Source organism: Rutilus rutilus (genome assembly GCF_951802725.1).
Source record: "Rutilus rutilus genome assembly, chromosome: 2".
In the NCBI taxonomy this organism is placed as follows: domain Eukaryota; kingdom Metazoa; phylum Chordata; class Actinopteri; order Cypriniformes; family Leuciscidae; genus Rutilus; species Rutilus rutilus.
The window spans coordinates 42,494,779-42,521,945 of record NC_140210.1 but is presented as its reverse complement, the minus strand read 5'-3'; the positions used below and the strand labels follow the sequence as shown (position 1 = coordinate 42,521,945).

The 27,167-nt window shown below is 38.1% G+C and overlaps 1 protein-coding gene across 1 annotated transcript; it reads right to left on the bottom strand.

Annotated features, from left to right (window-relative positions):
* Positions 1–513: 513 nt before the first annotated feature.
* On the bottom strand, positions 514–14,984 carry tacr3l (tachykinin receptor 3-like). Its single transcript, XM_084401681.1, has 5 exons — positions 14,441–14,984; positions 11,667–11,855; positions 11,066–11,216; positions 4,803–4,999; positions 514–2,408 (listed from the first exon to the last, which is right to left on the bottom strand). The coding sequence occupies exons 1-5, from the start codon at positions 14,806–14,808 to the stop codon at positions 2,126–2,128; spliced, it is 1,188 nt and encodes a 395-aa protein (XP_084257807.1). The 5' UTR covers positions 14,809–14,984; the 3' UTR covers positions 514–2,125.
* Positions 14,985–27,167: the final 12,183 nt, after the last annotated feature.

Below are 27,167 nucleotides of genomic sequence, written 5' to 3'. Positions count from 1 at the left end.
TTCACCAGCACACATTCCTCATTTAACTAAGAATACAAGCAATGGCGCCCTCTAGTGGTTGCACTGACCTACACATAATTAAAACAACATGCGTTATACAGGCTATTCAAGTGGATTTATATATAAAAAAAATGAGAAAAGATAGTATTTTGTTCATGTAGCCGTTTTCAAAATAGGTGAATATTCGATTGCAGTAATTTAACGAAAATGAAACGGAATGCATTTTTGATTCCAACATATTCCAAGGCAGACACGTGACTTTAACTTGACCAACACCAAGCTTAGCAATAATTCAATTTAGCACGGTCCAGCTACCGTTCACGAGCAATGCATGGATGCATGAGGCAAAAAAAAAAAAAAAAAAAAGGATCTACAGATAACACACCTCTTCATTGTTCATACTGCAAATACATTAATTTTTACTTAACAAAAATGTGAGGCTTCAAATCAGCCGTCAATATTATGAAAAAAATATTGCGTTTCTCACAGAACATGATTCTACCAAAGAATGTTGTCATAATTTCTGTTCACTTTAATAAATCTTTTGTTGTTCACATTCAACACTCAACAATGTGATCACAGTACCAACATTATTCGTGTTTCACATAGGCTACAGGCTATCTTTAGTTTAGATCAAATCATTACAACAAAGCATGAGTAAAAGCTAAAAAACCCACTAAAAACAAACATAATTAGCATATAAATGTGAAAGCATTTCATATTCATTTTTTTATGACTATACTGTCATTTAGGTAGCCTAACAAAAATGTAACTTTGCACATTACTTACTATACAAATCATTAAACAGTACATAGTAAATAGCACACTATAGCACACATTATATATCAAATGTGAACAAGACAAAAATTGTACAACACAATCTGACATGGTCAAGTTATTGTAGTGTGTTATTTACTTTGGACCTTATTCACAAAACATGGGCAGAGTTTTGTGCACCAATGTATGTGAGAATGGTTTTACGAAATTCACAAATAAATTCCATTATTTCTGTCGCTAAGTGGATCCAGCATATGTTATACACATTATTTAAAGTCATTTCACTTATTTTCTGACATTGCTTCATAACCTGGCTCAAAGTTTGTTGGCTCAAATGTGCTATTATGTTTTACATTCAGTTGCACTTGAAATCAGTCTCTCAGTTCAGACTGAGATACACTTCAATACAGAGGGAAAAGTGCTGGCTATGTTTAGTATGCACAATATTACATTTCTATATGCATGTATTATTAAAAGGTTAGTTCACCCAAAAAGGAAAATTCTGTCATCATTTACTCGCCCTCGTGTAGTTCCAAACCCGTTAGACTTTCGTTCATCTTCGGGGCACAAATGAAGAACTTTTGAATGAAATCTGAGAGATTTCTGTCTCTCCATTGACAGGCTACGCAACTACAACTTTGACGCTTCAAAAAGTTCATAAAGAGCTTAAAAAAAAACATTTAGGTTTAGTCCAAATTTTCTGAAAGGACACGATCGCATTAGGCTATATGATATACCGATTGAATTTAATCTTTTTATGTTTGTCATGTTTTAAGTAAGGGATAATGTAGAGCGAGGCGGTTGTTATAGCAAATACAACCCCGACATTCGCGTCGGGGTCTTGAATCAGCCTGAAGGGGTTGTATTCGCTATAACAACCGCCTCGCTCTACATTATCCCGCTTATTACATGGCTACCTACCAAATAAATCAATAATTTGACACAAAATATTGATTTAAAAAGGAGTTTATTGATTTAAAAACGATTGTATTGCTTCCGCTAAAGAAAATAATCCGTTCCGTCTCTACGGTTAGAATCCTGCGTCCATAGCAACGCTCTGTTTTTCATGGCAACGGTGTGTTATACTTCACAGCGGTCTGTTATCAAGAAATAACAGACAGCATTCTACATTAGAATTCAACCAAGCCGTGTAATAAATGCTTATAATTGCATAATGTACTATGTTCTATTTAAAAAATGAGAAGGCAGTATGCAGTATATACTAGGCAGCATGCACTGAGTAGTACGCTAAACTACACTGATAATGTTCCAAATTCTCCACTTGGAGGCAGTATTGCTTCATCACACTGCAGATGATTAGAAGCATGAGTGTAATAATGGAGCACCTTCAGCTGAGCTGCTCGCTTGCAAACACTGGCTCTCTGTGAAGACAGAGTTTAGTAGCTGCTGTGTTTTGGTCTCTGACCTCGACCTGACACTGGGACTTGGTGCTCTTTCGGTTGCTGTGGCGGGGGTCGTCTCCGTGGACGCTGGTGTCGACCCGGGACAGGGTGCACATGCTGCTCTGGTTACGTGGATGGAGACGGGTGGGACGGAGCTCCAGCTCATCGTAGCTTGATACATGGATGAAGGGACACCATCTGAAGGCCCTTTTGAAGCCGGCTCTAAACCTGGAGGTTTGGAAAAAATGATTTACTCATTGAAATAATTTTCCATTAATAATATTAAAATAATTGCTTCATAATATTTTCAGCCTCTAAAAAAATATTTATATCTATAATAAATTAATTGTGTGTGTATATATATATATACAGTATATATATATATACATATATATATATACACAGTAAATATATAAAATATATTATTACAAATAAATATTAAATTATTATTATTTCATTATATATCTATCTATTTATGTGGACAATGAAACTGAAACACAGGCCAATATAGTGTTGATTTAGTGGCCAATCTTCACAGATTTCACATCGCATCAGTAAGAGCAGAGCGTAAAGGTTGAATTAGCAGAGCAATAGCACGGTTGTACATTACATATAATGGGAGATATATCAGAGTTCAAAAAAGGGAAAATTGTTGGTGAGCGTTTCTCCGGCTCATCTGTGACCAGGACAGCAAGTCTTTGGGGTGTATCGAGAGCTCTGGTATCCAGAGTAATGTCAGCATACAAACAAGTATGACGGACCACATCCAACGGGAGTGACTGTCATACGCAAGAGGAAGCTGTCTTAACCCGGATTTCATCCAAAAAACATAAAACCACCGCTGCCCAAACTCACTGCAAAATTAAATGCGTACCTCAACTCTCGTGTTTCCTCCAAACTGTTCGTCCGGAGCTCCACAGAGTCAACATTCATGGTTAGGCTGCTATAACCAGAACTTTGTTCACGCGTGTCAATTCCAAATGTCGGTTTTATTGGTGCCAACAGTGCTAATCTTGGGCTGTGTGCATTGTGAAACATGTATTGAGTCCACCTTCACTGTCTTTCCCACATCCGTGGGAGATTTGTGTGCTCAGAGTGAAGCACAGGGTGGATCAGATGGTTTGGGCTGTAATATCATGGCATTCCCTACTGTGCTTGATGGACGTGTCACTGTCAAGGTCTACCGAACAAATCTGGAGGACTATGTGCACCTAATGGTTCAAACATTGTGCCCTGAAGGGGGTGCCGTGTTTCAGCATGATAATACACCAAAACACACAGCAAGACTTGTGATAGAACGGTTGTTTGATGAACATGAAAGTGAAGTTGAACATTTCTCATGTCCTGCACAGTCACCCAATCTAAATATTACTGAGGTGTTTTTGAGGAGCGAGTCAGGAAACGTTTTCCTCCACCAGCATCACATAGTGACCTGGACACTGTTCTGGAAGAGGAAGAGGAATGGCTCAAATCCCTCTGGCCGCTGTAAAATAGCTGTATCTGTTATTCCCGAAGACGTACTGATGCTGTATTGCCGCAAAAGGAGGTCCTACACCATACTAATGAATGATTGTGGTCTAACACTAGGTGTTTCCGTTTCATTGTCCAACCCCTCTGCATATATACACTGCTGTTCAAAAGTTTGGGATCGGTAAGATCTTTTGTCTCTTCTGCTCACCAAGACTGCATTTATTTGATTAAAAAGAAAAGAAAAACAGTAATATTGTGAGATATTATTACAATTTAAAATAAGTTTTCTATTTGAATATGTTGTGAAACGTAATTTATTCCTGTGATCAAAGCTGAATTTCCAGTCTTCAGTGTCACATGATCCTTCAGAAATCACTCTAATATGATGATTTGAAACATTTATGATTATTATTAATGTTGAAAACAGTTGTGTATTTTTTTTATTTTATTTAAAGATTCATTGATGAATAGAAAGAAATTCAAAAGAACAGCATTTATCTGAAATAGAAAGCTTTTGTAACATTATGCACTACCGTTCAAAAGGTTGGGGTCAGTAAGACTTTTTTGGGGGAGAAATATCAAAGAAATCATTACTTTTATTCAGCAAGGATGCATCAAATTGATCAAAAGTTACAGTAAAGACATTATATAAAGTAAAGATTATATTTTCAAATAAATGAAATAGAACTTTCTATTCTTCAAAGAATCCAGAAAAAATGTACACAACTGTTTTCAACACTGATAATAATAGAAAATGTTTTTTGAGCATCATATCATCAACAAATATACAAATACAAAACAGTTATTTTAAATTGTCATAATATTGAACAATATTACTGTTTTTTTTTTTTTTTTTTATCAAATAAATGCAGCCTTGGTGAGCGCAAGAGACTTCTTTTAAAAACATTCTTACTGATCCCAAACTTTTGAACGGCAGTGTATGTCTATATATATATATATAGACAGTTCTTAATTAAAAATAATAATAATATATATAATCTTTCTTATTTTCAAATAAAAAGAATGCAACATATATTTATATGGCAGGTGAGAAGCCTTTGGTCAGAATTCTTTCTCAATTTTCTCCATTGGTAGATGTGACAAAAAGTAAATTTTGCACCCTGACTGTGTGTTTTGTATATGTTTCATTACCTGCCATTCAGACAGCAGTAAATAATCGGGTTGTACATGGTGGAGCTCATGGCCAACCACAACACAGACAGATAGACCTGCTGGATGGACTTCCACTTGTTCAGACGCTTGTTTAGGCCCGTCACAATGAAATAGATGTGATAGGGCAACCAGCAGAGGGCAAAGGTCACCACCACCACGATCATCATCTTCACCACCTGTGGAGAGAGCAAATGATCATCTAAAGTCACAACACGAAGCATATGCATGCAAACATGAGGTTTTTTGGCTTCTTGCTGGAACAAAACAACATCAGGGAAAGTCACGGCTCAGCTCGTAAGATCTCAGTCTACGACTCTAAGCATCTGCTGCTATCGTTCAGTGAACAAAAACTCCAACCTGGAAACAGATAATGAATGACTTTGGGAAATGTGATTGATAGTGATTTGGCACCACACTGAAAGTCATCAGGCGGGTGTGAGTAAAGAAAGTTTCATTTAGAGCCGTGGTAGTTTTTAATCACGAAAGAGCAGGAGGAAATTGCAGTGTGCTGAAAAGCAGTACATAATTGCACATTTTGCATTATGTATTGTAAATGCCACCAAAGTGGTATTTTGATGGACAAAAACAGCAATATTGTGAAATATTATTACAATTTTAAATAACTGTTTTCTATTTGAATATGTTTTAAGATGTCACTTATTCCTGTGATCAAAGCTGAATCTTCAGCATCATTACTCCAGTCTTCAGTGTCACATGATCCTTCAGAAATCATTCTAATATGATGATTTGATGCTAAAAAAAAACATTTCTGATTATTATCATCAATCTTGTAAACAGTTGTGCTGCTTCATATTTTTGTGGAAACCGTGATACTTTCTTTCAGGATTCTTTGATGAATAGAGCAGTATTTATTTGAAACTGAATTCTATTGTAACATTATAAATGTCTTTACTTTGACTTTTGTTAAATTAGATTAAAAGTATTCATTTTCTTATGGACCCCCAACTTTTGAATGGTAGCATCAGAATAAGCCATATCTAATTTATTTGCTAATATCTTTCAAAGATTTGATGGCTTTTACAAATTCAGTGATCAGAGTTCATTCATCAACCTGTTCACCGAACTTTGTTTTCAGCGGGACTATAATCAGAGGTATCGCAGTACTAGCCAATCAAATTAGGACATTTTAGATAGTGCTTGAGGATTTATGTGTAATACGCATTAGATGGTCAGTCTGAGGCTGAGACTAAACAACATAACGGAGAACAACGATCTCAGGCTCTCGGCTGAAGGTTTGGACTGCATCAAACACTTGCCCTTGGCTGCCTGCAATTCATATCTTTCCCCTTTGTTTTTTAAAACCAAATCACCTAAACTGGCACCTCCATCATTAATGGTAAAATCTTCCAGCCACTTATTCATCGCTTTTGAAAACAACATACAAACGTCCTTCATTCTCCAAGTTCCTCTGCTCACGACAAACTTTGAAAAGCCGCTTACATCGTCTCATTAATTTGCGCATAATTTGACAAAAACCTGTTGGAAAAGACAAAGAAACGCCGTCCGTCATCAATCAATGAACACGTTCATTTGCACCTTGTCTGTAAAAAAGCAACAAGAGTCTTGTACCCTGAAAAGACCCCACTGTAGTTTAATGAGTAATGGGATGCAGTGGAGCCTTGCGAATCATTTCTGACTGACAGTTACACAAAGCAGAGAAAGGTTAGGTGTGACGTAAACCGGCCAGCGGACACGACGGCAGAAGTGTCAAGAGAACTTGTCTTTTTTATGCCAGATAGACACAAGTTTTTTAAGGTTTCAAGGGAAGAGAATAAATGGTCTTCAATCAGCGTGAAAGCACAATGTCTTTCAGGAGGGCAGGTGAACATGACCTGTCAGGAGGCTACAGCTAGTTTTCTACTCATTGTGAATCATGCTGATTTTCTCACCATTCACGACATTCTGCAAAAGGGAAAGCTAAAAAGTACAGAGTACCCTGGATTAGATCTAACTTTCGTAAAAACTGATGCATTTATCATAAGTGCAAATTTGTCACATGTGAGTCACATCTTCTGTTGATTATTTTCTTCATATAGAAAATTCTGTCTTCATCTACATCTTCAGGTCACTTGAATCTTTTTCCCCATTTGTAACCACTTTCTGCGGTTTTGCTTGGTTAATCAAAAACAATTATGAAAAAAATGGTTACACTTTATTGAGTTAATAAATTATGTTTTATTAACAAAGTTCGGGAGGAGCACGTTCAGATAATTAAACCTAATTAAACACATGTGGAGCACATTCAGACAATCAAACCTAATTAGACACGAGTGGAACACACTCTGTTAATCAACCCAATCAACGAGGTAAGAGGTGTATATATATACTGCAAACTTACCTCCGTTCATTGACAGTTTAACAGCATCCCTCCACCACCCCATCCCTCTCCTCACTTCTAGTCCTAAATACTCTTACAACAACGGGGGAGTACTCTGGGTTCGGGCAAAATTACCGAGCTCGGTGCCCTCCCCCGGACAGCACGCCAAATACGCATAATCTTTACTCTGTTTAATTGATGTAAGGGTGAACTCGTGAAATGCCTTCTGAAGTGAAACGATGGGTTTTTGTGTGCAAAAACTTTATAAACTACAAGCACTGGCTTCCTTCCGGCAATGACCGTACATGCGTTCACTAGAGATTTCCAGGGTGTTTTGAGTGGTTGTACATTGATAGTATCTAATGTGTTTCGGGTGGTTTCTAGAGGGTTGCTAGGGCATTACTAAATAAAAACTGTCCATTTCCTTTTATGGAAGAAATATAGAAATTGCTCATAATCTGTGAAAATGTTGTACTTTTTTTTCCCCATCGAGAGTCTGAGAAACAGTTCACACACCCTGTGAAACAGGGACGTGCACAGGAATTTTGAGGGGCAGTTGCTCTGAACTGAATCCCCCCCCCCCCCCCCCCCCCCCCCAAATTTTTTTTTTAAATTAATCTCGCACTTGTTCATAGTTTTTTGTATTATGTCTGAATATATTCAGTTGAATTTTGCCCATACAAATTGCCTTATCTGACCGTGTTTATGTCCAAACTCAATGCCTCATATTATGGTCTTATTAATATTTATAAAGATTGCAAAACGTCAGAGATGACAGGTTTATGATATACAACTTTGTAAACAGTATACAAAATGTATTAACAATATGTTAAATGTCACCAAAATACACATGAGAAAAAGAGTTCCTCATATTATTGTTTATTGTTTTTTTATTATTATTATTATTTTAAATTTGAAAAGAAATAATCTGGATTGAATTGACAGATGGGGAAAAACCATAGACTGTAAAAAATAGGGAAAAACTCGCTTAAAAAAAAACAAAAAACAAAACGCTTAAATTTCTGGAAAAAATACAATCCTTTTTTAACCTTTTGGCTTCCCGTACATTCAGTTGTGCTTCTTGCTCGTATCAGTTCTGATGGTACGTATGGTAACTGGGCAACTACGCATGATTTGTAGTATGATTGCATAAAGGGAACAGGAATTCCGGTAGGGAACAGAATCAGCTGCTACACCGGTCGCGTGCAGCGCTGCAGCCACTTAAACAGAGTTTGCCCTTCCCCTACTGACTTTCACTTTCGGTGCCCGAATGGAAGTGAATGAGGCTTTGCGAAAACATTTTTTTTTTATCTAGGCCTACGTGAAATTCTGCATCCATTGTACGATACGAATTTTTTTTTTTTTTTTTTTTCTCGGAAGGGCAACGTGAGTCGAGAAGGGCATATGGGCAGTTGCCTGGGCAACCTGAGCAACCCCCCTGTGCACATCCCTGCTGTGAAACCTACTGGAATCCTTTCCATTACATTGCAGCCAATCAGAGTGTTCTTCACAGGAATGAATGGGGTTTGGGAAGCGATTGTGAGTAAAGGTGAGTAAACAAGTGCTTTAATCCAGCATAATCCTATGGTTATATTTGAAATGTTTCCGTAATCTCTGCATCAGAAACAAAAGTACTGGATTACATAGAATGATCACAGTCATTAATTCGAACCATTTGTGCACAATAAGAGATGACTTGTCCTAGAATCATCCCTGAGAGGGAGACCTGTGATTGTTCCACGTGTGCAAGCGTGTGTCTGAACGCGCCGGCTCACGAAAAGCTCAGAGCTGACCGGAGAGATAAACCAGACATGACCTTAATCTGTCGAAAAATCTCAAATGGATATAACAATACAGTGAGATATGCTCCATACAGGTAACAATAAATACATAGATTCATTTCTATGATTTACAAATGCATGGGTTCATTTCCTAAACACTATCCTTTAGTCACCTCATTTTGACAATCCTACCGAGGACAGAGGGATCATATAAGAGAGAAATCATTCGGTTCTATGGTTTTATGGGGCAGTCATGGCCTAGTGGTTAGGGAGTTGGGCTGGTAACCCAAGGTTGCTGGTTCGATTCCAGAACCGGTGGGAAATGACTGAGGTGCCCTTGAGCAAGGCACCTAACCCCTAATTGCTCCCCGGGCGCCACACAAAGGCTGCCCGCTGCTCTGGGTGTGTATCCACGTTTGCAGTGTGTGTGTGTTAACTACTCACTACTCTGCTCCTAATGTGTGTGCATTAACTTAGATGGGTTAAATGCAGAGGTCAAATTCCAAGTATGGGTTACCATACTTGGCCATCACGTGTCACTTTCACTTTCACTTTCTAACATGCAGTGTAGCGTAACTTTCCATCTCCATCTCACGAATACTTTCACTTTGAAAGATTTTAAAAGACTTAATGTCCCCCTGTAGTCAATCATCAAAATTACATATTTGTAAGTTTTTTCCTTGAAAAAAAATTAGTCATGCCTTAAAATAGCTTGAATGAAACTCTACACCCTTGCCTCATTTAGTGTACGCGGTTCTATGAATATGCAAATGAGCCCCACCTCCACTCACTCGCACCAGTTCAGAGATCCACTCGTTGACGATCACATGTTGATCAGGGGTGTGTTTCCCCAACAACGACGTAACTCGCTGCTTAACTACCATAGTACGATGCATCGTTGAAGAAATCAACTAGCTAGTCACGACTGTTTCCCGAAACCGTATTGTCGCAAAGTGGTCGTTCAACCACGTTAGTTTATGACGTCACGCACGTGGTGGAGTAATAACTTCTTTTAATGAATCTGTTCAAGATCGAATTAACGCTAGATGTTTTGCTATTTAATTACAGATATGACATCTGAGGACTATTTCTCATTTTTCTCAGTTATTTTGCTTTATGTACCAGATTAAATCATTGGCTCGTTCTTACATAGTAGGGCACGTTCGCACATGCGCAGTCTTCAAAAACGGTTCTTTAAATCTCTTAACAAACTAAAAGACGTAAATTACATTTGTATGTATTCTAAATAAAAGACAGAGGTTGTACTGAATGTCAGCTTGCTTATTTTGCTCAAGATAAGGATTTATTTAGTCCACATGTCATGCGCACGTTACAATATCACATGCACACGACACGCCTGAAGTTCGCTTGAAGATTGTATGAAGCGTGATGGCGGAGAGAAAATCTACTAACAAGCTTCCAATTCCTCGGTTATTGCTATCTATGGATAGATTAGCCAGGGCAGCCTACCTCCGAGTCCATGGTGTTGATCGATGCTGAAGAGACGGACACGTTCACAGAAAATCAGGTACACACGCACTGACGATGGGCGGGTGCTCGTTGGTAGTGGGGGAGGGGCATGAGAGTTGTAAACATTCAAAATTTTGGCTAAATCCACTCAATCTGCCAGACTTGCCGACTGCAGTTTTAAGGAGAAAATACTCTGCAATGGTGTCGACTTATGAATTTACACATGGTTTGTCTAAAAGCATATTAAAAACATCATATAGACATATAAACAACATTAAAAGCTATATTTACTCATTTTGGTAACACTTTAGACATTCTACTAACTATAGGCCTAAGTAACTTTGCAACTACATGTCAACTAACTCTCATTAAAGTATTAGTAGACTGTAGTAGACTGGTTTGGGTTAGCATATTGAATTGACGTAGTTGCAAAGTTACTTATAGTCAGTAGAATGTCTGTTGGGTGAGCATCAAAATAAAGTGTTTATGTTACACTGTAATGACATTCTTCAAAATATGTTTATTTTTTATGTTCTGCAGAAGAAATAAAGCGATAAAGGTTTGGAAAGACAAGAGGGAATGGGGAAATGAGGAACTATACAGTTTTGATCTTCTACCACAATGCAAGCAGTTCCAAACTCAGACCTTCTTACCTTCCTTTTAGCACGCAGTTGTCCAACATAATTGTCCGATGAATCTCCAGGAATCTCTCCTCCCCAAAGTGTCACCCCGACTATAGTGTAGGTGATACCCATCACCACTAGGGGCAGCATGTACACCAGCACCGTTACTATGATATGATACCTGCACAGGTGAGAGGAGAGGAAGCCGTTGTGAAAAACAAGTGGCTTTTATGGAGCTCGCCAAATGATAAAACCAAGTACAAATGCCCAGGGTTGGATATTTAGACAATAAATTTAGATTGTGAGTCGGAATGACTGTTTACGCTTCTCACACACCATTTGGCCACTGGTAAATAGGTAAAGTGTTTGGTTTTCAGTGTTTCTCGCCTCACTGCCAGATGGTACTTAGTGTAAGGATAGCAGGAAATGTAAAGCCAGAGAGAGCATTACCAATATTTGAGGAGTGAAAGCAGAGCCTGAGATGCGCAGGCTGTACAGAAATTACAATCAAGCAGAAAAAAAGCCAATCCGGCATTGCCAAAATATCATCTTGCTGTCGAGAATCCTGAGTGAAATCGACCTTATTAGTGACTGACTTGGAACTTTTGTTTGGAACAAATGAATCTCTTACATGAACGAATCCTCAGAGGGTCTCGGCCAGGCAACGAAGCAGACGGTTCTGCGGGGCATAGTTCTCGTGGTGGAGTAGAAACACAGCGGGAAAGCCAAAATCACCGCCAGGGCCCAAATACAGAGAATCACCACTTTAGTAGCGGTAGCTGACAGACGAGGCTTCAGAGGGTGAATTATGGCCATGTACCTGCACAAAGAAAAACGTTTTCGGTCAATTTGGAGATTTTGGTCTATTTTGCTTTTCAAACTAATAAAGCACTTTTTTTGTTGTTGCTTCATTTCAATTACAATACATGTTTCTCAAAATGAGTTTTTTCCTCAGTCAGAAATCTCCACTTCAGCAGCACTTACACCAGATTTATTACTATCTGTATTCCGACGGTTTTTACAGAGGGGTTTGTTCATATATCATTTGCCTGATTTACATAGCATTTTATTCCTAAAAACAAGGTGATTTTTTTCTGGCTGTAACTGGCTGTACAGTGCGTGCCATTGTTAAGATTGTACATCTATCCCTCACAGCCTCATTTTCATCTGTGTTAAATTCAATATGGAGTCTAACCTTAGTGATGAAAAGAGATATGCAAATATGTAATACGTCAACATAAAGTGACAAGAATTTTGAACCTGGCTTTTTAACCAAGATTTATGTCCTGGAAATTTAAGCAAATGAGTGCACGTTTACTTAGATAATCCATCATTTGCATTTCTAAACATAAGATTTGAGAAAACTAATATCATTTTTGCTATTCTTAAGCAATCAACTGGGAAAGAATCAGTAACCCTACACCAGGTTTCTTGCCTTAAAGTCACCATGAAATAAAAATGGACAATTCTTTTTTTTTTTTTTTTAATGATCTGTAATTAAAGTAACCTCCCATCCCTCTTGCAGCGTCTTCTCTTCTCTGATGATGCGTTAACTGGTGTGAGGGCGGGGCAACCTGTCACTCACATGAGATCCACCAATAGCAAACCAGAACCATCCAATCAATTCCCACATGGACAAAATCAGGTCCCACCCTACATGTTTTCTTCAAGAATCCGTTTCACTCGGATATAGGTCACAAAAAGGGAAGAAAAGTCTAGTGAAACTTCCATTTCATCCTGACTTTAAACTTAAAATGGACAAAAAAAATATAATGCACAATAAGCCAGCTTCATGCTGTCTGACTTCATCATAATGAACTCTGGAGTAAATTAGAGCATTATCTCTAATAAAAAAGCACTTCCACTATGAGCGAATATTTTGAAAATATAATGGAACATGCATAAATTAAACACAAATGTCGGTAGGTGGCATTCCCAATAATTAATATAGTCTTGTATGTTGATGACATTTATGGGTAATTCATATTGAAAAATGAAATGCATTATTAAAAACTATTTTAATTCCACCCTATCTAAAGGATAACCTTTTGATAATAGGAATGAAAAGGCGAGCAGGCATATGGACATGAACACTCGCGCATGATGAAAGATTACATAGAGTTAGGATGAACTGATGTTCTCTGGCTCACATAGCCACAGACTGAGCTTGTAAGCTTTTAATGAAGGAAAAGCCCCCCAATGCTCTGTATAATGCAGATCAGTATCAAAGATCTCCTCTCATCTCATTAGATGCATTCATGACTAACTGGATGCTATGAATGTTGATTGCACAATGTTACATTATTATACCAACTCTGCATTATTCTGTAAATGAACAGGTGGAAGAGGAAGAAAGAGGAAGAAAGAAGCCTGCGCTGGTGGTCCTTAAAAGCCCGTTCCTCTCTTTGTGCTGTTCTCACATAGGCTACCTTCTTCCCATGACTTTTTATAGTCTTTAATGATTACTTGATACGAATTCCTTTAAAAAAATACTAACAAAAAGCAGGGTGATGTCAGGGGAAATGCATGGGCCAGTAATAAATATACATATAAATGAGTATAAATACAATTAAATATCCAATCATTGTAATCTACCACAATAGCAATTGACATGTAACTGATTTGATTGCCATTTTACAGAGGATGGTTTATACCTTTTTTATATTCATACAAAATATCAAACATTTAAAAACATGGTATCATAAACGATATATTGATTATTTCTATTGTAAATAATGCTGAGATTTGCTAAATAATTGTATCTAATAAAAAGCTCACTTTAAGACTTTTAAGAGCACTTTCAAGCATTAAATGTTTCCAGTTTTGTTACACTCAACATCATCCCAATCTCTCTCCCACAAACATTTGAACACTTTTAATGTAATTCTATGTTGTAAATTCAATTATTTCGTTTTTGTTTTTTGTACAGATTGATCGGACCTGAAGGCTAGTATTCAATAGTTCTCAGATTATTTTTTGTTCATATTTTCAACAAAATGCTAGAAGAGACCTGAATAAACATAGAAAGAACAGTCTGGAAAATGTGCATGAAGAACCTTTAACATCTGTATTTTCATTCCACAAAAGGTTCTATACAGTGGAAAAACATTGAATATTGAACAAATATTGAAATGTTCTTCACACTAAGAAAATAAATAAAATAAAAATCTTTTAAGAACTGTTCCCTGAAATATTCTTCAGGAAACCAAAAACGGTTCTTCTACGGCAACCCATCACTTTTGGAACTGTAGACGATCTCTATTACTTTTTAAAGATTCTATTAATTTCCGTGTCTTCTGGAAATCACAATTTCCATGGGAACCCTGAAGCAATTACCTCAGCTTAATGTTTGTGTGAATGATGAACCCTGAACAGAATGTTATAATTGATCATAAACAGTATTACCTGTCGACTGCAATCGCTGTCATGGAGTAAATGCTGGCAAACACGGCGGTCACGGGAAAGAAGTTGTGGAACTTGCAGTACACCTCTCCAAAGTACCACTCTCCGTGCGTGGCGTAAATGAAGTTGATGAGCGTGTTAAAGGCGGCCATCGAGGCGTCGGAGAACGCCAGGTTGAGCAAGAAATAGTTGGTAACGGTGCGCATCCGTTTATGGGCCAAAATGATCCAAATAACGATGATGTTCCCGAACACGGCGACCGCGAGCACGGAGCTGTACGCGACCGACCAGACCGCGACACGCCACGCCGGCTGCACGAACTGATTCGTGAAATTACGCGTTACGTTTGAGTCACTCTGAAGACCAGCCATGATTAACTTAATGCGATATCCTTCTTAAACAGTTAGACTTTTGTCTGAGATATATATTTAATCCTCTATGGAATCAAGAATAGATCTGGCGCGTCCTCGTGCTATCCATCCAGAGTGTCCAAAATAACGGTGACGCGCATATGACAGACGTCTGGAGATGCTGCTGCTTCTGCCACATGTTACTGCTCAAATGAACATACACAAGTGGGATCGTTTTAGTGGATTTTTAACTGATAAATGCTTTATAGCCTCAGCCTGTGAGGTTTGTGATGCAACAGCTCTCCTAAATGTATAAAAAATATTTTAAATATGACTTCTGAACAAAATGAGGCATTGCATTTCACCTCAGCTGCGAATTTACATAAGATATACCTTTATATGTGTTTACTGCAATTTAAGTAAAACACCATTTTAAAAGCTGCTTTCTTCATTTAAGGTATGTAGATATCATTAAAACAAAAAATTAATCCATGGTGATGGATTTATCCCTTTGATGGAGAAAAATCCTTGATGGAAGCAGACTAAGCTGGAGGAGCCTGTCCTCCTCATTACAATACAGTTACATATGCCAAATAATATCTTACATACTGTCTTATACTAGCTAAGCATTCATTGAAGAGATTATTAAAATGTTATTGAGCCAATGTTTAATTTGTAAAGATAATCTTTGTCTCTGAGCAGAGAGATGACGCAAAATATCTTAGTGTGATGCAAATTTAAATTCAGTGTGAGAAGAACATCTTGCGCAGCAAGGCGACATTTGAATATCATTGTCAAACTCTTTGGTTGTCAAAAATAGAGACAAATATTCTGCCAATTATTTATGAATCTTCATGCAACTCTTTTCCATCCAAGAACGGGTCTGTCAAGATATAAAATAATTAAAAAACACCATGAAAGAAACAGTAATAGTCATACAATAGCTTTTTCTTTTGAGATATGTGCATGACTCATGGAGATATCTGCATGAGACTTATGGAGTTCTTTTATGATTTCTTTTTTTGTGCGTCTGTTCTGGAGTTTGACGGACATGAACTTCATCCTTTGTTATAAGTGTATACTCTCAGTGTTTCCCATACAGTAGCTGCACATGGATGTTTGTGCACGCGTGTTTACAATCATTTGTCTGTGTGTGTTCTAACCACAGAAAGGCCATGTTATGCATCCCGCCACACACCCAGGGTTCAGGTGGGTTTGTACCTTTCATCTTCGACCATTTCATTAATCCTTTGAGGCTTACGCAGGTGTTTGAGCTCTCCGGGAAGAAGCTGCCCTTTTATGCAGATCTGGCAACCTCCACTGACGCCTGTTGGATGAGTCCAGCTTTCACACTCTCTGTCAGTGCCTGGGGAGAAGCTTTTCCAATTAAAAGGGATTAAACTCTGATTGAAGCACACTTAATGAATCAGATCAACAGTTGCTTCCTCTACTTCACAAGGGGGAATAATGACTAATGGCACAATGCAAGTGTGTGGCTGTGTGTTAGGGCGAGTTTGTTTTTGCAAATGGACTCTGATGGGGGAATCACCAATCAGCAGGTGAATGTTTAAAATGTGGATTCTCAATTAAAATTAGGGCTACAAAATTAATCAAAATAAAAAAAAACAAATGTCTCAGAGCGACTCGGTTCGCAGTAAATGCTGCTCCACATGAATTCATCTTGAGTTTGTGTCACTTATAATGTGCATTTGGGAACGCAATATGCGCCAACCATCTTTCCAAACATTTAATGAAAAGCCATAAACCTGCTGTTGTCCACAAAAGAGAAGCTGCCAAAATAAAAGCTTGATGGTTTTAAGATGAAGAAATGTAGACAGCCACTATATTAGTTGTAGTTAGTACTATAGTAGATTTCCCCCCCCAAAAAGTAAGATTGAAAGTATGATAATTGTGCTCATTAAAATAGCACAATTATGAGCATCCAATTAAACTCTACTGTATTTTAGTGTAAATTAATTTGCTGCTTGGCAGAAGCCAGTCTAAATACCAGATACCAACATGGACAAGTTGTGTGACAGCCTTCATACTCAAAAAACATGAATTTGAATTGCAATGTAAAAGAAAACAGGAGCCATGCATCAGTTTTAATGAATCAATAGCTATAGTGAACGACTGAACGAGACATTATAGGCTACTATTAAAATGCACTGTCCTTCCTTAAACTGACTCTGTGTGGTCATTAAAAATTCTTGGGTGTTTCAAATTCGGCTTCTTCAAATCATGGTGTCCTAATCAGCCCCATGTTCACTGCACTAATAGCTGGTTTGAGTGCGTACTGCTGGACACGGGTGGTGATTGAACAGATTTCCAGACACACTATAAATCCATTTGAGCACACCAGAAAAGTGCAAAATAAATGAAAGGAATTGTTACTATCGATTTAATAGAAATCAATGTTAATCCCATCTTCTTATTACATTTTTATAATGTATTGGTCGCCACTTTGTCTGACATTAAATCTGGTGTCTGAAGGAAATTTTCATTTGAGATCCACAGATTGGAAACACACAATGACAGAGAATGACTAGAGAAAATTGCCACATGGTGCTCAGTGAAAAGCTTCAAAAGTGCTGTGTTTAATGAGATGAATCCTGTGTGTCTCGACTGAAACTCCACAACATGTCACCAGTACCGTCTCTGTCTTCACAGCACTCTTATTGCTGAAGCTCTCAGCATGGGTTCACATGTTTCAAACTCTCCAGAACAGAGATGGCTTCTACCACTGATTGCATCCATTTGTGCACACAGCTAGTTTAAAGATCTCAGGCTTCAACAAGAGAACAACCAAACCCCAAAGGACTACCTGATTTCATTCAAGCACTCTGCAATCTCACATCTTTAATCGACTGTATAGTAAATGACTATTCAATCATATTGACTGAGTGTAGTTGCCAGTTTGAGAGGCACATCCTGAAAAACCTGAAGCACCTGCGCTTTCATGAATCATTGTGACAAGCTGATTGAACAAGAGACTAGATTGCTCTGAAACATATATATATTTTGGGGTCATTTTATTTAAACCAGTTTGAGTCAACACCATAGCCATTATGGGAGATGATGATAGGGTGGGTTGGGGGAATCATTTTATAAACAGAGTTGTACATCTATTGACAATATGAGTCGAAAAGTACACACTTTGATTGCTATGTGAGTGTGAATTAGGACAAAATTCTTTAAAGCATAATCACGTATGAGAATTCAGATTATCACTACTTTACAAGTTCACCTGCCCATCCAGTCATAAAAGTGAATGGTAAACGAACTTGGCTTGTTGTCAAGAAACCCCACCCCCCACAACAGTACTATAGATGAAGACTGGGGGATGCTTCTCAATATCCCTTCTCGTCTCCTCGCTCCTCCGTCCTCCATCCTATGACCCGGAAACTGATCCGAGCTCAGCCATCTTGAAGGACATCTCAATTCTCCAAATGCACCGCGAGGAGGCGAGGATCGAGGAGTGAGGAGGCTTCCTGAGAAGTCATGAGCGAGGATGCACAGGTGTATCCTATGCAGAAGTGTTTTATCGACTAAACATGACGCACGTATAAATTATCCTCCCCCTTCACATCGGTCATAATCATTTTAATTTATACTTTACCTTTGCAGTTTATATAAAAAACACATCTCACATATTTCAGGGTATCTTGCTTTATTATTATTTATTATGAATTTCTTAAATAACCAAACTTCAACAACATAAGGGCAGATTCTTTGAGCGCTGCTGATGACGCTGTGAAGTGACGCTCAAGTGATCAAGTATTCCAATGTATAAAAAAAGCTTTCATTCGATTCCTCCGTCCTCATTTTCTTTACTTGCAGCCTTCCCTCGCATCCTACAGGGGGTGGAGCTGAGACGCGAGGAAAGGAAGCGAGGAAAGGAAATGAGGATCAAGGTCAAGGTCAAGTTTATTTCTATAGCACCTTAAAACAACACGAATGTTGACCAAAGTGCTTCACAATCACAGCACAGATGCACATACAGTTAAAACATAGCATATCAAAATTAATTCAAACCAAAACACAAAAGATACAAATAAAATAAGAGCCAAGTAACGACACTAAAAAGTGCAATTACATTACAGCATTTAGACGCATTTTAATATGCTTGTGCAAAAAGGTACGTTTTAATCGATGTTGTAAAAACTTTTAATGTAGGGGAAGCTCTAATCGATAGTGGAAGTGTATTCCATAGTTTTGGAGCGTAAACTGAGAAAGACCTATCACCCTTTGTTTTCAGACGGGTTTTCGGAACGTTTAATAATAACTTAGATGACAATCTAAGTGATCTCTGAGGAGAATATGAACTTAAAAGTTCAGATATATAATTTGGGGCCAATCCATTAAGAGCTTTAAACACATAAGTTAAAACCTTAAAGTCAATTGATGCACAAATAAGAATTGAGAAGCACCCTGAGAGAAATAGAGGAGGAGAAGGGGAGGTATGGGGATGCCGGAAGAATGCTGCGCAATGACTGCTACTAATACTTTCTAATGATTATTGACAGGACTTAACATAAAATAGAACTTCATATAATATAATGCACTTTCCAGAAGAGGGCAGCAGAGTATGCAAGCTGAAATAATATAAACAATATAAAATTCATGCAATATAAAAATATGGCTATTATTTACTCAACATCCTGTCATTTCAAGCCCTGTTCTTTTTTTGCTGTGGAACAATCTTAATGCACTTAATAAAAAAGAAAAGAAAAGAGAATGTCACACATTACTATATTTTGGCACAAATGTATCTGTGGCTTGACAATATGGCTAACACTAGACAAGGCATTTCATACACAATAGTAATTCAAAGTGGTTTACATAGAAGGAATTAAAATAATCAAAAGAAATAACAATAATAAAAGGTGAGAATAAAGAAATGATTAAAAATAAATTAAAAGTTTAGAATAAAAAGGAGGATACAAAAGTAAAATACAGTGCCATCATTCAGACGTAACACAGTGCTCATTCAGTAATGTACAGCTAAACAGATGTGTTTCGAGTCTGGATTTAAATGTGGCTACTGTTGGAGATCATCTGATCTCTTCTGGAAGCTTGTTCCAGCTGCGGCTGGCAATAGCTAATAGCTTTTTAATAGCTAAAAGCAGACTCACCATGCTTTGAGGTAACCCTTAGTATTTCAAGCTGTTGTGGTCCTAATGACCTGATCTGTTTATATTCAGTGAGCATATCTGCAATGTATTTAGGTCCTAGGTCATTAAGTGATTTATAAACAAGTAATAATACTTTAAAATCAATCCTAAATTTAACTGGAAGCCAGTGTAAAGACCCAAGGACTGGTGTCATAATCAATTCTGTATGAGCTAAGCTGTCTGGAAACAAAGCCTAATAATTCTTGCAATATTTTTGAGATGATGGTGTGCTGATTTAGTTACTGCTTTGACATGACTACTGGAACAAAGATCTGACACCAAAATCACACCAAGATTCCTGACTTGATTTTTTGTTGTTTGACTCTTAGACTCAAGGTATGCGTTCACCTTGGAAACTTCATCTGTGTTTCCAAACGCGATGACTTCATTTTTTATCTTTGTTTAACTGAAGAAAGTTTTGGCACATCCAACTGTTAATTTCATCAATGCATTGGCACAGGGAGTCAATGTGGCTGTAGTCGTTAGGCGATAGGGCTAAGTAGATCTGTGTGTCGTCTGCATAGCTGTGGTAAGCAATTTGTCTCTTTCTCATTATTTGGCTCAGTGGGAGCATAAAGATGGTAAACAAGACAAGAGCGATGCAAGAATTGAGCCTTGAGGGACTCCGCATGTCATGGATTTCCACTCAGACTTATGGTCTCCTACTCACATAATAACCTCTCCCTTTTAAGTATGATCTGAACCATTTTAGGACTATCCCAGAAATCCCCACCCAGTTTTCCAGCCTGCCAAGAAATATGTTATGATCAACAGTGTCAAATGCAGCACTGAGATCGAGAAGTAGCAGAACTGATGTTTTGCCTGAATCAGTATTTAAGCGAATATCATTTATTATCTTTATAAGCTGTGCTATGTGCTGTGATGCGGTCGGAAACCAGATTGAAAATCGTCAGAGTATCCAATCGAGCTTAAGAATTTGTTTAGCTGATTGAAAACAACATTTTCAATGATCTTGCCAAAGAAAGGAAGATTTTGAGATTGGTCTGTGGTTGCTCAATATGGTGTTATCCAGATTGCTCTTTTTCGGGAGGGGCTTAACTACTGCAGTTTTCAGGGAGTTTGGAAAAGTACCGGAAAGAAGTGAGGCATTTACCACTTCTAGGAGATTTGTACAGGTTGAAGTTTTAAGGTTCTGTAGTGTTTCTTACAAAATTTTGTCATCAATTGCTTTGAAATCAGACGTAGTGATTTTCTGAGGCTGTGATCTGATCTCTCTGACCTCAGCGCAACTCAAGGATGTGCCTTTCTGATATTATTGATTTTCTCAGAGAAAAAGGAAGCAAACTCGACGCATTTGCTGTCTGAGAGCATTTCACTGGGAATGTGACTTGGGGGGGTTTGTTAGTCTCTCAACAGTAGTAAAAAGAGTGCGGGCAGATTTAGTAATCCTACATAAAAGGAAGAAATGGTCACATCTTCATGACAAATTCAATAACACAAAATTATAGTGTCAAAAGCTTTAGATTTATTCACTATTAATAACAACCATTATAATAATTTAGATAATAAAGATATACAGGGTTTCAGGGCTCCTTTAGCCCTAAAGCCCTAAAAAAAAAAACGTTTTACTACATGTATACATGTGAAGACGAGCGGAGAGTATAGAATAGATAAAAAAATTTAGCTAGATAGCGAATACGTGCATATTAACAGCCTTGAATAAACCATAATTTAATATTATTACCATAACATGATTAAATGTTAATAAATTAAGTGTATCAGCAGCAATCATAAATCAAAGAAGAAATTTCTTAGAAATATATATACCTAGGTGACGAGGATCTCTCAGTCGCTTTGTGTGAGTTCTAGTACGAAACTGTGCTTATGATATTCCGATGGTAAAAACAAATTATATTTGTTGTATTACTTATCAATATATTGTTAACATTTTACAAAACTCAAACTCAAATGCAGTTACAGGGTTTTTGACCAATGAATGTGTGCAAATGTGCATTTTGTCCATCATTAAAGCAGCACCAGCAGCATCACATTACATTTTCATTAACAGGTTACAAACTAGTTTGTTGTAGCTATATGGGCGCTCAGTTTTTCCTGTTGTAAAATACATTTGGCCAAAATCTCATTTTCTAAAAGTTGAAATGCTACTGTATGAACAGGCTATTTAAGTGTAGCGTATTGCTATGACTGCTAGACCTCTCTCTCAGGTCACGTCTCCGTCAGACATCAAATAAATAAAATATGAGCCTTTATAGACATAGTGTTTAGTACTTATTCAAACAACATAGATCTTTGTTTACCCTTGCAAAACTTCATTCAGCTGCTGTCTGCTGTGCGGCTGCTGCGGAGCTTCAGTTCATTCAGTAACGATAGAGGGGGTGGAGTTATCAGATAGAGGGGGCGGAGTTATCAGCTTACTGACAGTTTGAGGATCGAACAAGATTTACACAAGCTCTTTTTAAGAACTTTCATTGGCTTAATATTTGTAAAACAGACAGACAGACGTAAAGGGTGACCAATAGCATTGATAACAGTACTGTAAAGTCCTCAACAAAGGCTGGAGAGTATTTCGGAGGCCTGTAAATAATGACAAGTAGAATGTGTGGAGCACGTTTTAACACAACACCCGGATATTCAAAAGACAAATAATCACCAAATGACACTTGTTTCCTTTGATAGACATCTTTAAATAAAGCAGCTCCACCCCCACCTCTCCTAACAGCTCTGCAGACACTCATAAAAGTGAAGTTAGGAGGGGCTGTTGCCCTGCAGCTGTCTTCAAGCCACGTTTCATTTACAAACAAAAAATCCAGGTTGTTTGGTGTTATTCTAGTCGTTGAAAAAAAGTTTTTTATTAGGGATGTAACGCATCACACGATGCGATACGATTCACGATACTGGTTTCACGATACGATTTTCTCACTATTTTTTTTTAACAAAATGAGATTTTAAACAAATTAAATTATTAATCATTAGTCATTTTATTTCTCAGACAAAATGCTGCACATTTCTTTGTAAAATTTAAATACATTTTACGTCAAATAATAACACTAAATTGACATTTTAAAACAAATCCCAAAAAAAGACCCTCCAATATCTTCCAATGCTGTTTTCTTGGGAGGAGGTTGTTTCAGCTCAGTCTGTCTGTTGCAGGGGTTTGATACTGGCACCTTCTTCACCCTCATCCTGCACAGAGGAATAGCAGAAATAAAAAGACTAAGTAAAATTGAAGTACAACAGTGACAGGGGTTTCACACTGTTATAAAGGCAAGATTTTAAAATGATTTCTTATAATTTCTATCATTAGACTTGCAAGAGTTAGAAAAACAGAACACATTTAGAAAAATATGCCATATAAATCAAACTATTAAAAATGAAATCCATGTACACATTTAGAGAAAGAGATGGTAAATAAATGCAACACCTGGTTATGCAATAGCACAGCTTTCTCCTTCAGTCGGTAGAATATTTCCTCGCACTGGTCTTTCCCTTGATGAGGCAGAGCCTGGAATGCAATCTCCATGGCTCTCGCACTCGTCGCCGCGAATGGGGTTGTAAATCCGCCGGTCAGTGTGGTTTAGCCTGTTTACATGCAGACGGTGGTGACTGGAGCTTCTCACAGTGGTGATTATTAGTCAAAATTATTGGTCAAAGTCAAAATGCCACCACACTTCCGATTTGAATGAGTCAAAGTCAACATCTGCACGCTTGCCGTCGCCATGTTTGCTACTGTTTGGCGGTGCGTGCACACTGGCGCGGAGCAGAGCGATTCAATTCATTCAAGGAAGTTGAGCTTCAAACTCACAAACTAAACTTCCATTGGAATGAACTGAAAACGCTCGTTCTGCTATGCCCCAGTGTGCATGCACCGTCCGTAACGCTAGCTGCAAATTGCTCGCTGCTATCGTGCCTGTGAAGCGAGGTCACAATATACAGTAAACGCCCCTGCTGTTTAAAATGTGTATCCCAACTTGAATCTTGACATATTTTTATCGATTTTAAACTGGCTCGGAGTGAATCATTACATCCCGTGATTTATATTTAAGTGAGCAGATGTTTAAAAGTGCTAACTCAACAGTATTGCTTTTTGTCCCCACAGCAATCTTAGTTTGACGTGTAATAGGAAGCAGATTAGATGGGTTTGCCATTCGGCTTGAGAAGGCCTTAGACTTCCTATCATGTAATAGAACAGAAATAGAGAAAGATCTAGGCACACTGGGTTCCCGCTTGTTTTGTAAACACTTGAGAAAGTTATTGTTATCATAGCAGGGACCCGACACGCATTGTGGCAGAGGCCGGAGAGCTCTCACAGGAGGGGAAGGGCAAGCTGGGCCCACAGGCTTCGGTGGTTGAGGAGCTCATTGCTTTTTAGTTGATATCTGGGGGCTCGCAACAATAGAGTGTAATAGTTTGGTTCCAGCATACACCAGTTCCTCAATTTTCTCTGAGAAGCTCAGAAGCGGGGATGCTGGAGAGAGGGATAACGTGCCTCATATTTTGGCCTGGCTTCCCTGGCTGTTTTCCAGAAAGTCGTCCTTGGGTGCTGAATCTTGGAGCAGTTCTTATACGTCACAGTCTGTCTGTGGTGAGCTCTGTGTGTCCGTGAGCAGTGGTTGATGTTGTCTGCGTTGTGTTATCATTGTCCTTGTAGGGTGTGTCAGGACACTGACACAGAAGATAACAAATTCTTCAAAAAAGTAGTTTTTTTATTTATTTATTTTCGCACAAAAAGTATTCTCCTTGCTTCATAACATTAAGGTTAAAGGTAACTCCACTGGAGTCACATGGACTATTTTAACGATGTCTTTACTACTTTTCTGGGCCTTGAAAGTGGTCGTTGCGTGGCTGTCTATGGAGGGGTCAGAAAGGTCTCGGATTTCATAAAACAATAATAAAAAATAAAAAAAACATTAATTTGTGCTCCAGAGATGAACGAAGATGAAACGGGTTTGGAACGACATGTGGCTGAGTAATTAATGACAGAATCTTCATTTTGGGGTGAACTCCCTTTAAGCCCAAGCAACCGTGAAAACCTATTTATTCCTCTTGCTGGGAGTGGTCCACTCATGAACGGCTGAATTTTCAGTCTTCAAAGTGTTTCAAAAAGTTCATTGAAATCCCAAAGGAGTTCTGACTGTTCTTTCTGAATATCATTCTTCCCCAATGACAAGTCGATTTGCAGTCTTATGTTAACACTGACTACGTTTACATGCAGCCAATAACCCGTTCAAAACCGGGATATTAGCAATAACCCGGTCGCGCACGTCCATGTAAACACCGGCAAAAACCCGGATATGCTCATATCCCGGTTTTTAAAAACCCGGATATTACCCCTGGGGTACCCCTTTTCTAACCCGAATATTTGGTCATGTAAACGCGTATCGGCATATCCCCATCAAAAGGAACATTGATTTGTGTTCTGCGCATGTTCTATTCGCAAGGAATCTTGGTCTTTTGAGTAGAGACGGCACATACAGAAACCCGCGTGCAGTATACCGGAAGTAAACAAGAAGTAGAGGTAAACATGGCGAGACGCAGCACAGCAACACACTTTTGGAGCGAGAAGGAAAGCGCAAACAAAGGCGATCGCTATCTGCCCCGAACTATTCATTATCCGGGTGCTGCTGCTGTTGTTGTTGTCTTTGGATACAGGAAGAAGAATTGGAAATGACTCATATTGCGTCTTAAGGTTGTCCGTACGTCCTGACGCTAACCGTGCGTCGCCGTTTACATCGGGATATTCCCAACTGATTACAAATTCCATGTATACAGGAGTAACTCTCTCCGCTCACGCATGTAAACGGGTTATTCCGAATGTTTCAGAAACCCAAATAGTGACCCTAACCCGACCATAACCCGGATATTGGCTGCATGTAAACGTAGTCACTAGGCCAATACAATATTTGTCTCAGAGTTTGTTTTAAATTTAAAAGGGGGGTTGATCATGATTTAACTTTTCTAACTTTAGTTAGTGTGTAATGTTGCTGTTTGAGCATAAACAACATCTGCAAAGTAATAATGCTCAAAGTTCAAAGCAAAGGGAGATTTTTTCTTTTAAAGAAACTGCTTTTTAAGGCCTACAACAAACTACTGTAGGGACTACACAAGCTTCCTCCCGGGTTAGTGACATCACTAACCCTAACATTTACATAAACCCCGCCCCCGGAACACAATTTATAGATTATCAAAACAGAATATGCTAATCAGTGACTAGAAGATAACAACACATCAGCTACATAAATTCATCAACTAAACATTCAGAAATGTCCTGTTGATTCTACATGTTGTCCCTTCTTCTTGAGTCTCTCCATCTTTGTCTGACTCCGGTTTGAACATAAAAGGCTAAAAAAAATTGAAATTTTCAGGACACAAACTTGTTCATTTCTTCCAATTAATTTGCTGCCAGGAGCCGCCACTAGACATCCTCATGAATTTAAAATTCATTAAGATGTTTTAAGGTTAAAAATATTGCTGCATGTGAATTAAAGACATAAATTAATGTAAAATGTATGTAAAATAACTTCTGTTCTGTCACTTGTCGTCAGCTATTTAATGCAAGGCTTTGTCATTTATTTATTTAGAAGGTTTTCAGCACAAGAAGTCCATGCAGTGCCGCTTCTGGAAGTTTTCATCACATCACCAAGACATCCTTTTCAAGCACTACAGAACTTGCCATTGGTCAGTTAATGCAACTTCCTTTCCCTGTTTACACCCCGAATGTGGTTGTATTTTCAAAAGAATTGGGGCTTTAAAAACACATCTGTGGAGAGTACATCCAAAGACTGGCATTAAGGAGAATGCCACATTTTCTTGTGACAACTGTGATTTTAAGGACATCTGCTCTCAATCAACATTTCTTCACCATTTAAGAGGACATCATGAGCTCAAAGTACCTCCTGTGAGAATACTAAAATTCAGATGAAATTACACTAAACACTGAGTGAAGTAACCCTGAAGTACTTCCCGTTTTTCCTTTTTTTGTGTGACTTTTGCAGTCTTTCAAATATTTGTAAATGTTTTAGATGTTTAATGTTTAAACTGTTAAGATGCAGTTTCATGAGCTCAAAGTACCTCTTGTGAGAATACAAAAATTCATGGTCAACCCTCTCCAGTTACTTGCATTTTATGGTGTTTTTGCACAATAGCAAATGTTTAATGTTTAAACTGTTAAGCTGCAGTTTCATGAAGTACCTAAATACTAAAATTTAAGTGAAATTTCTCTAAACA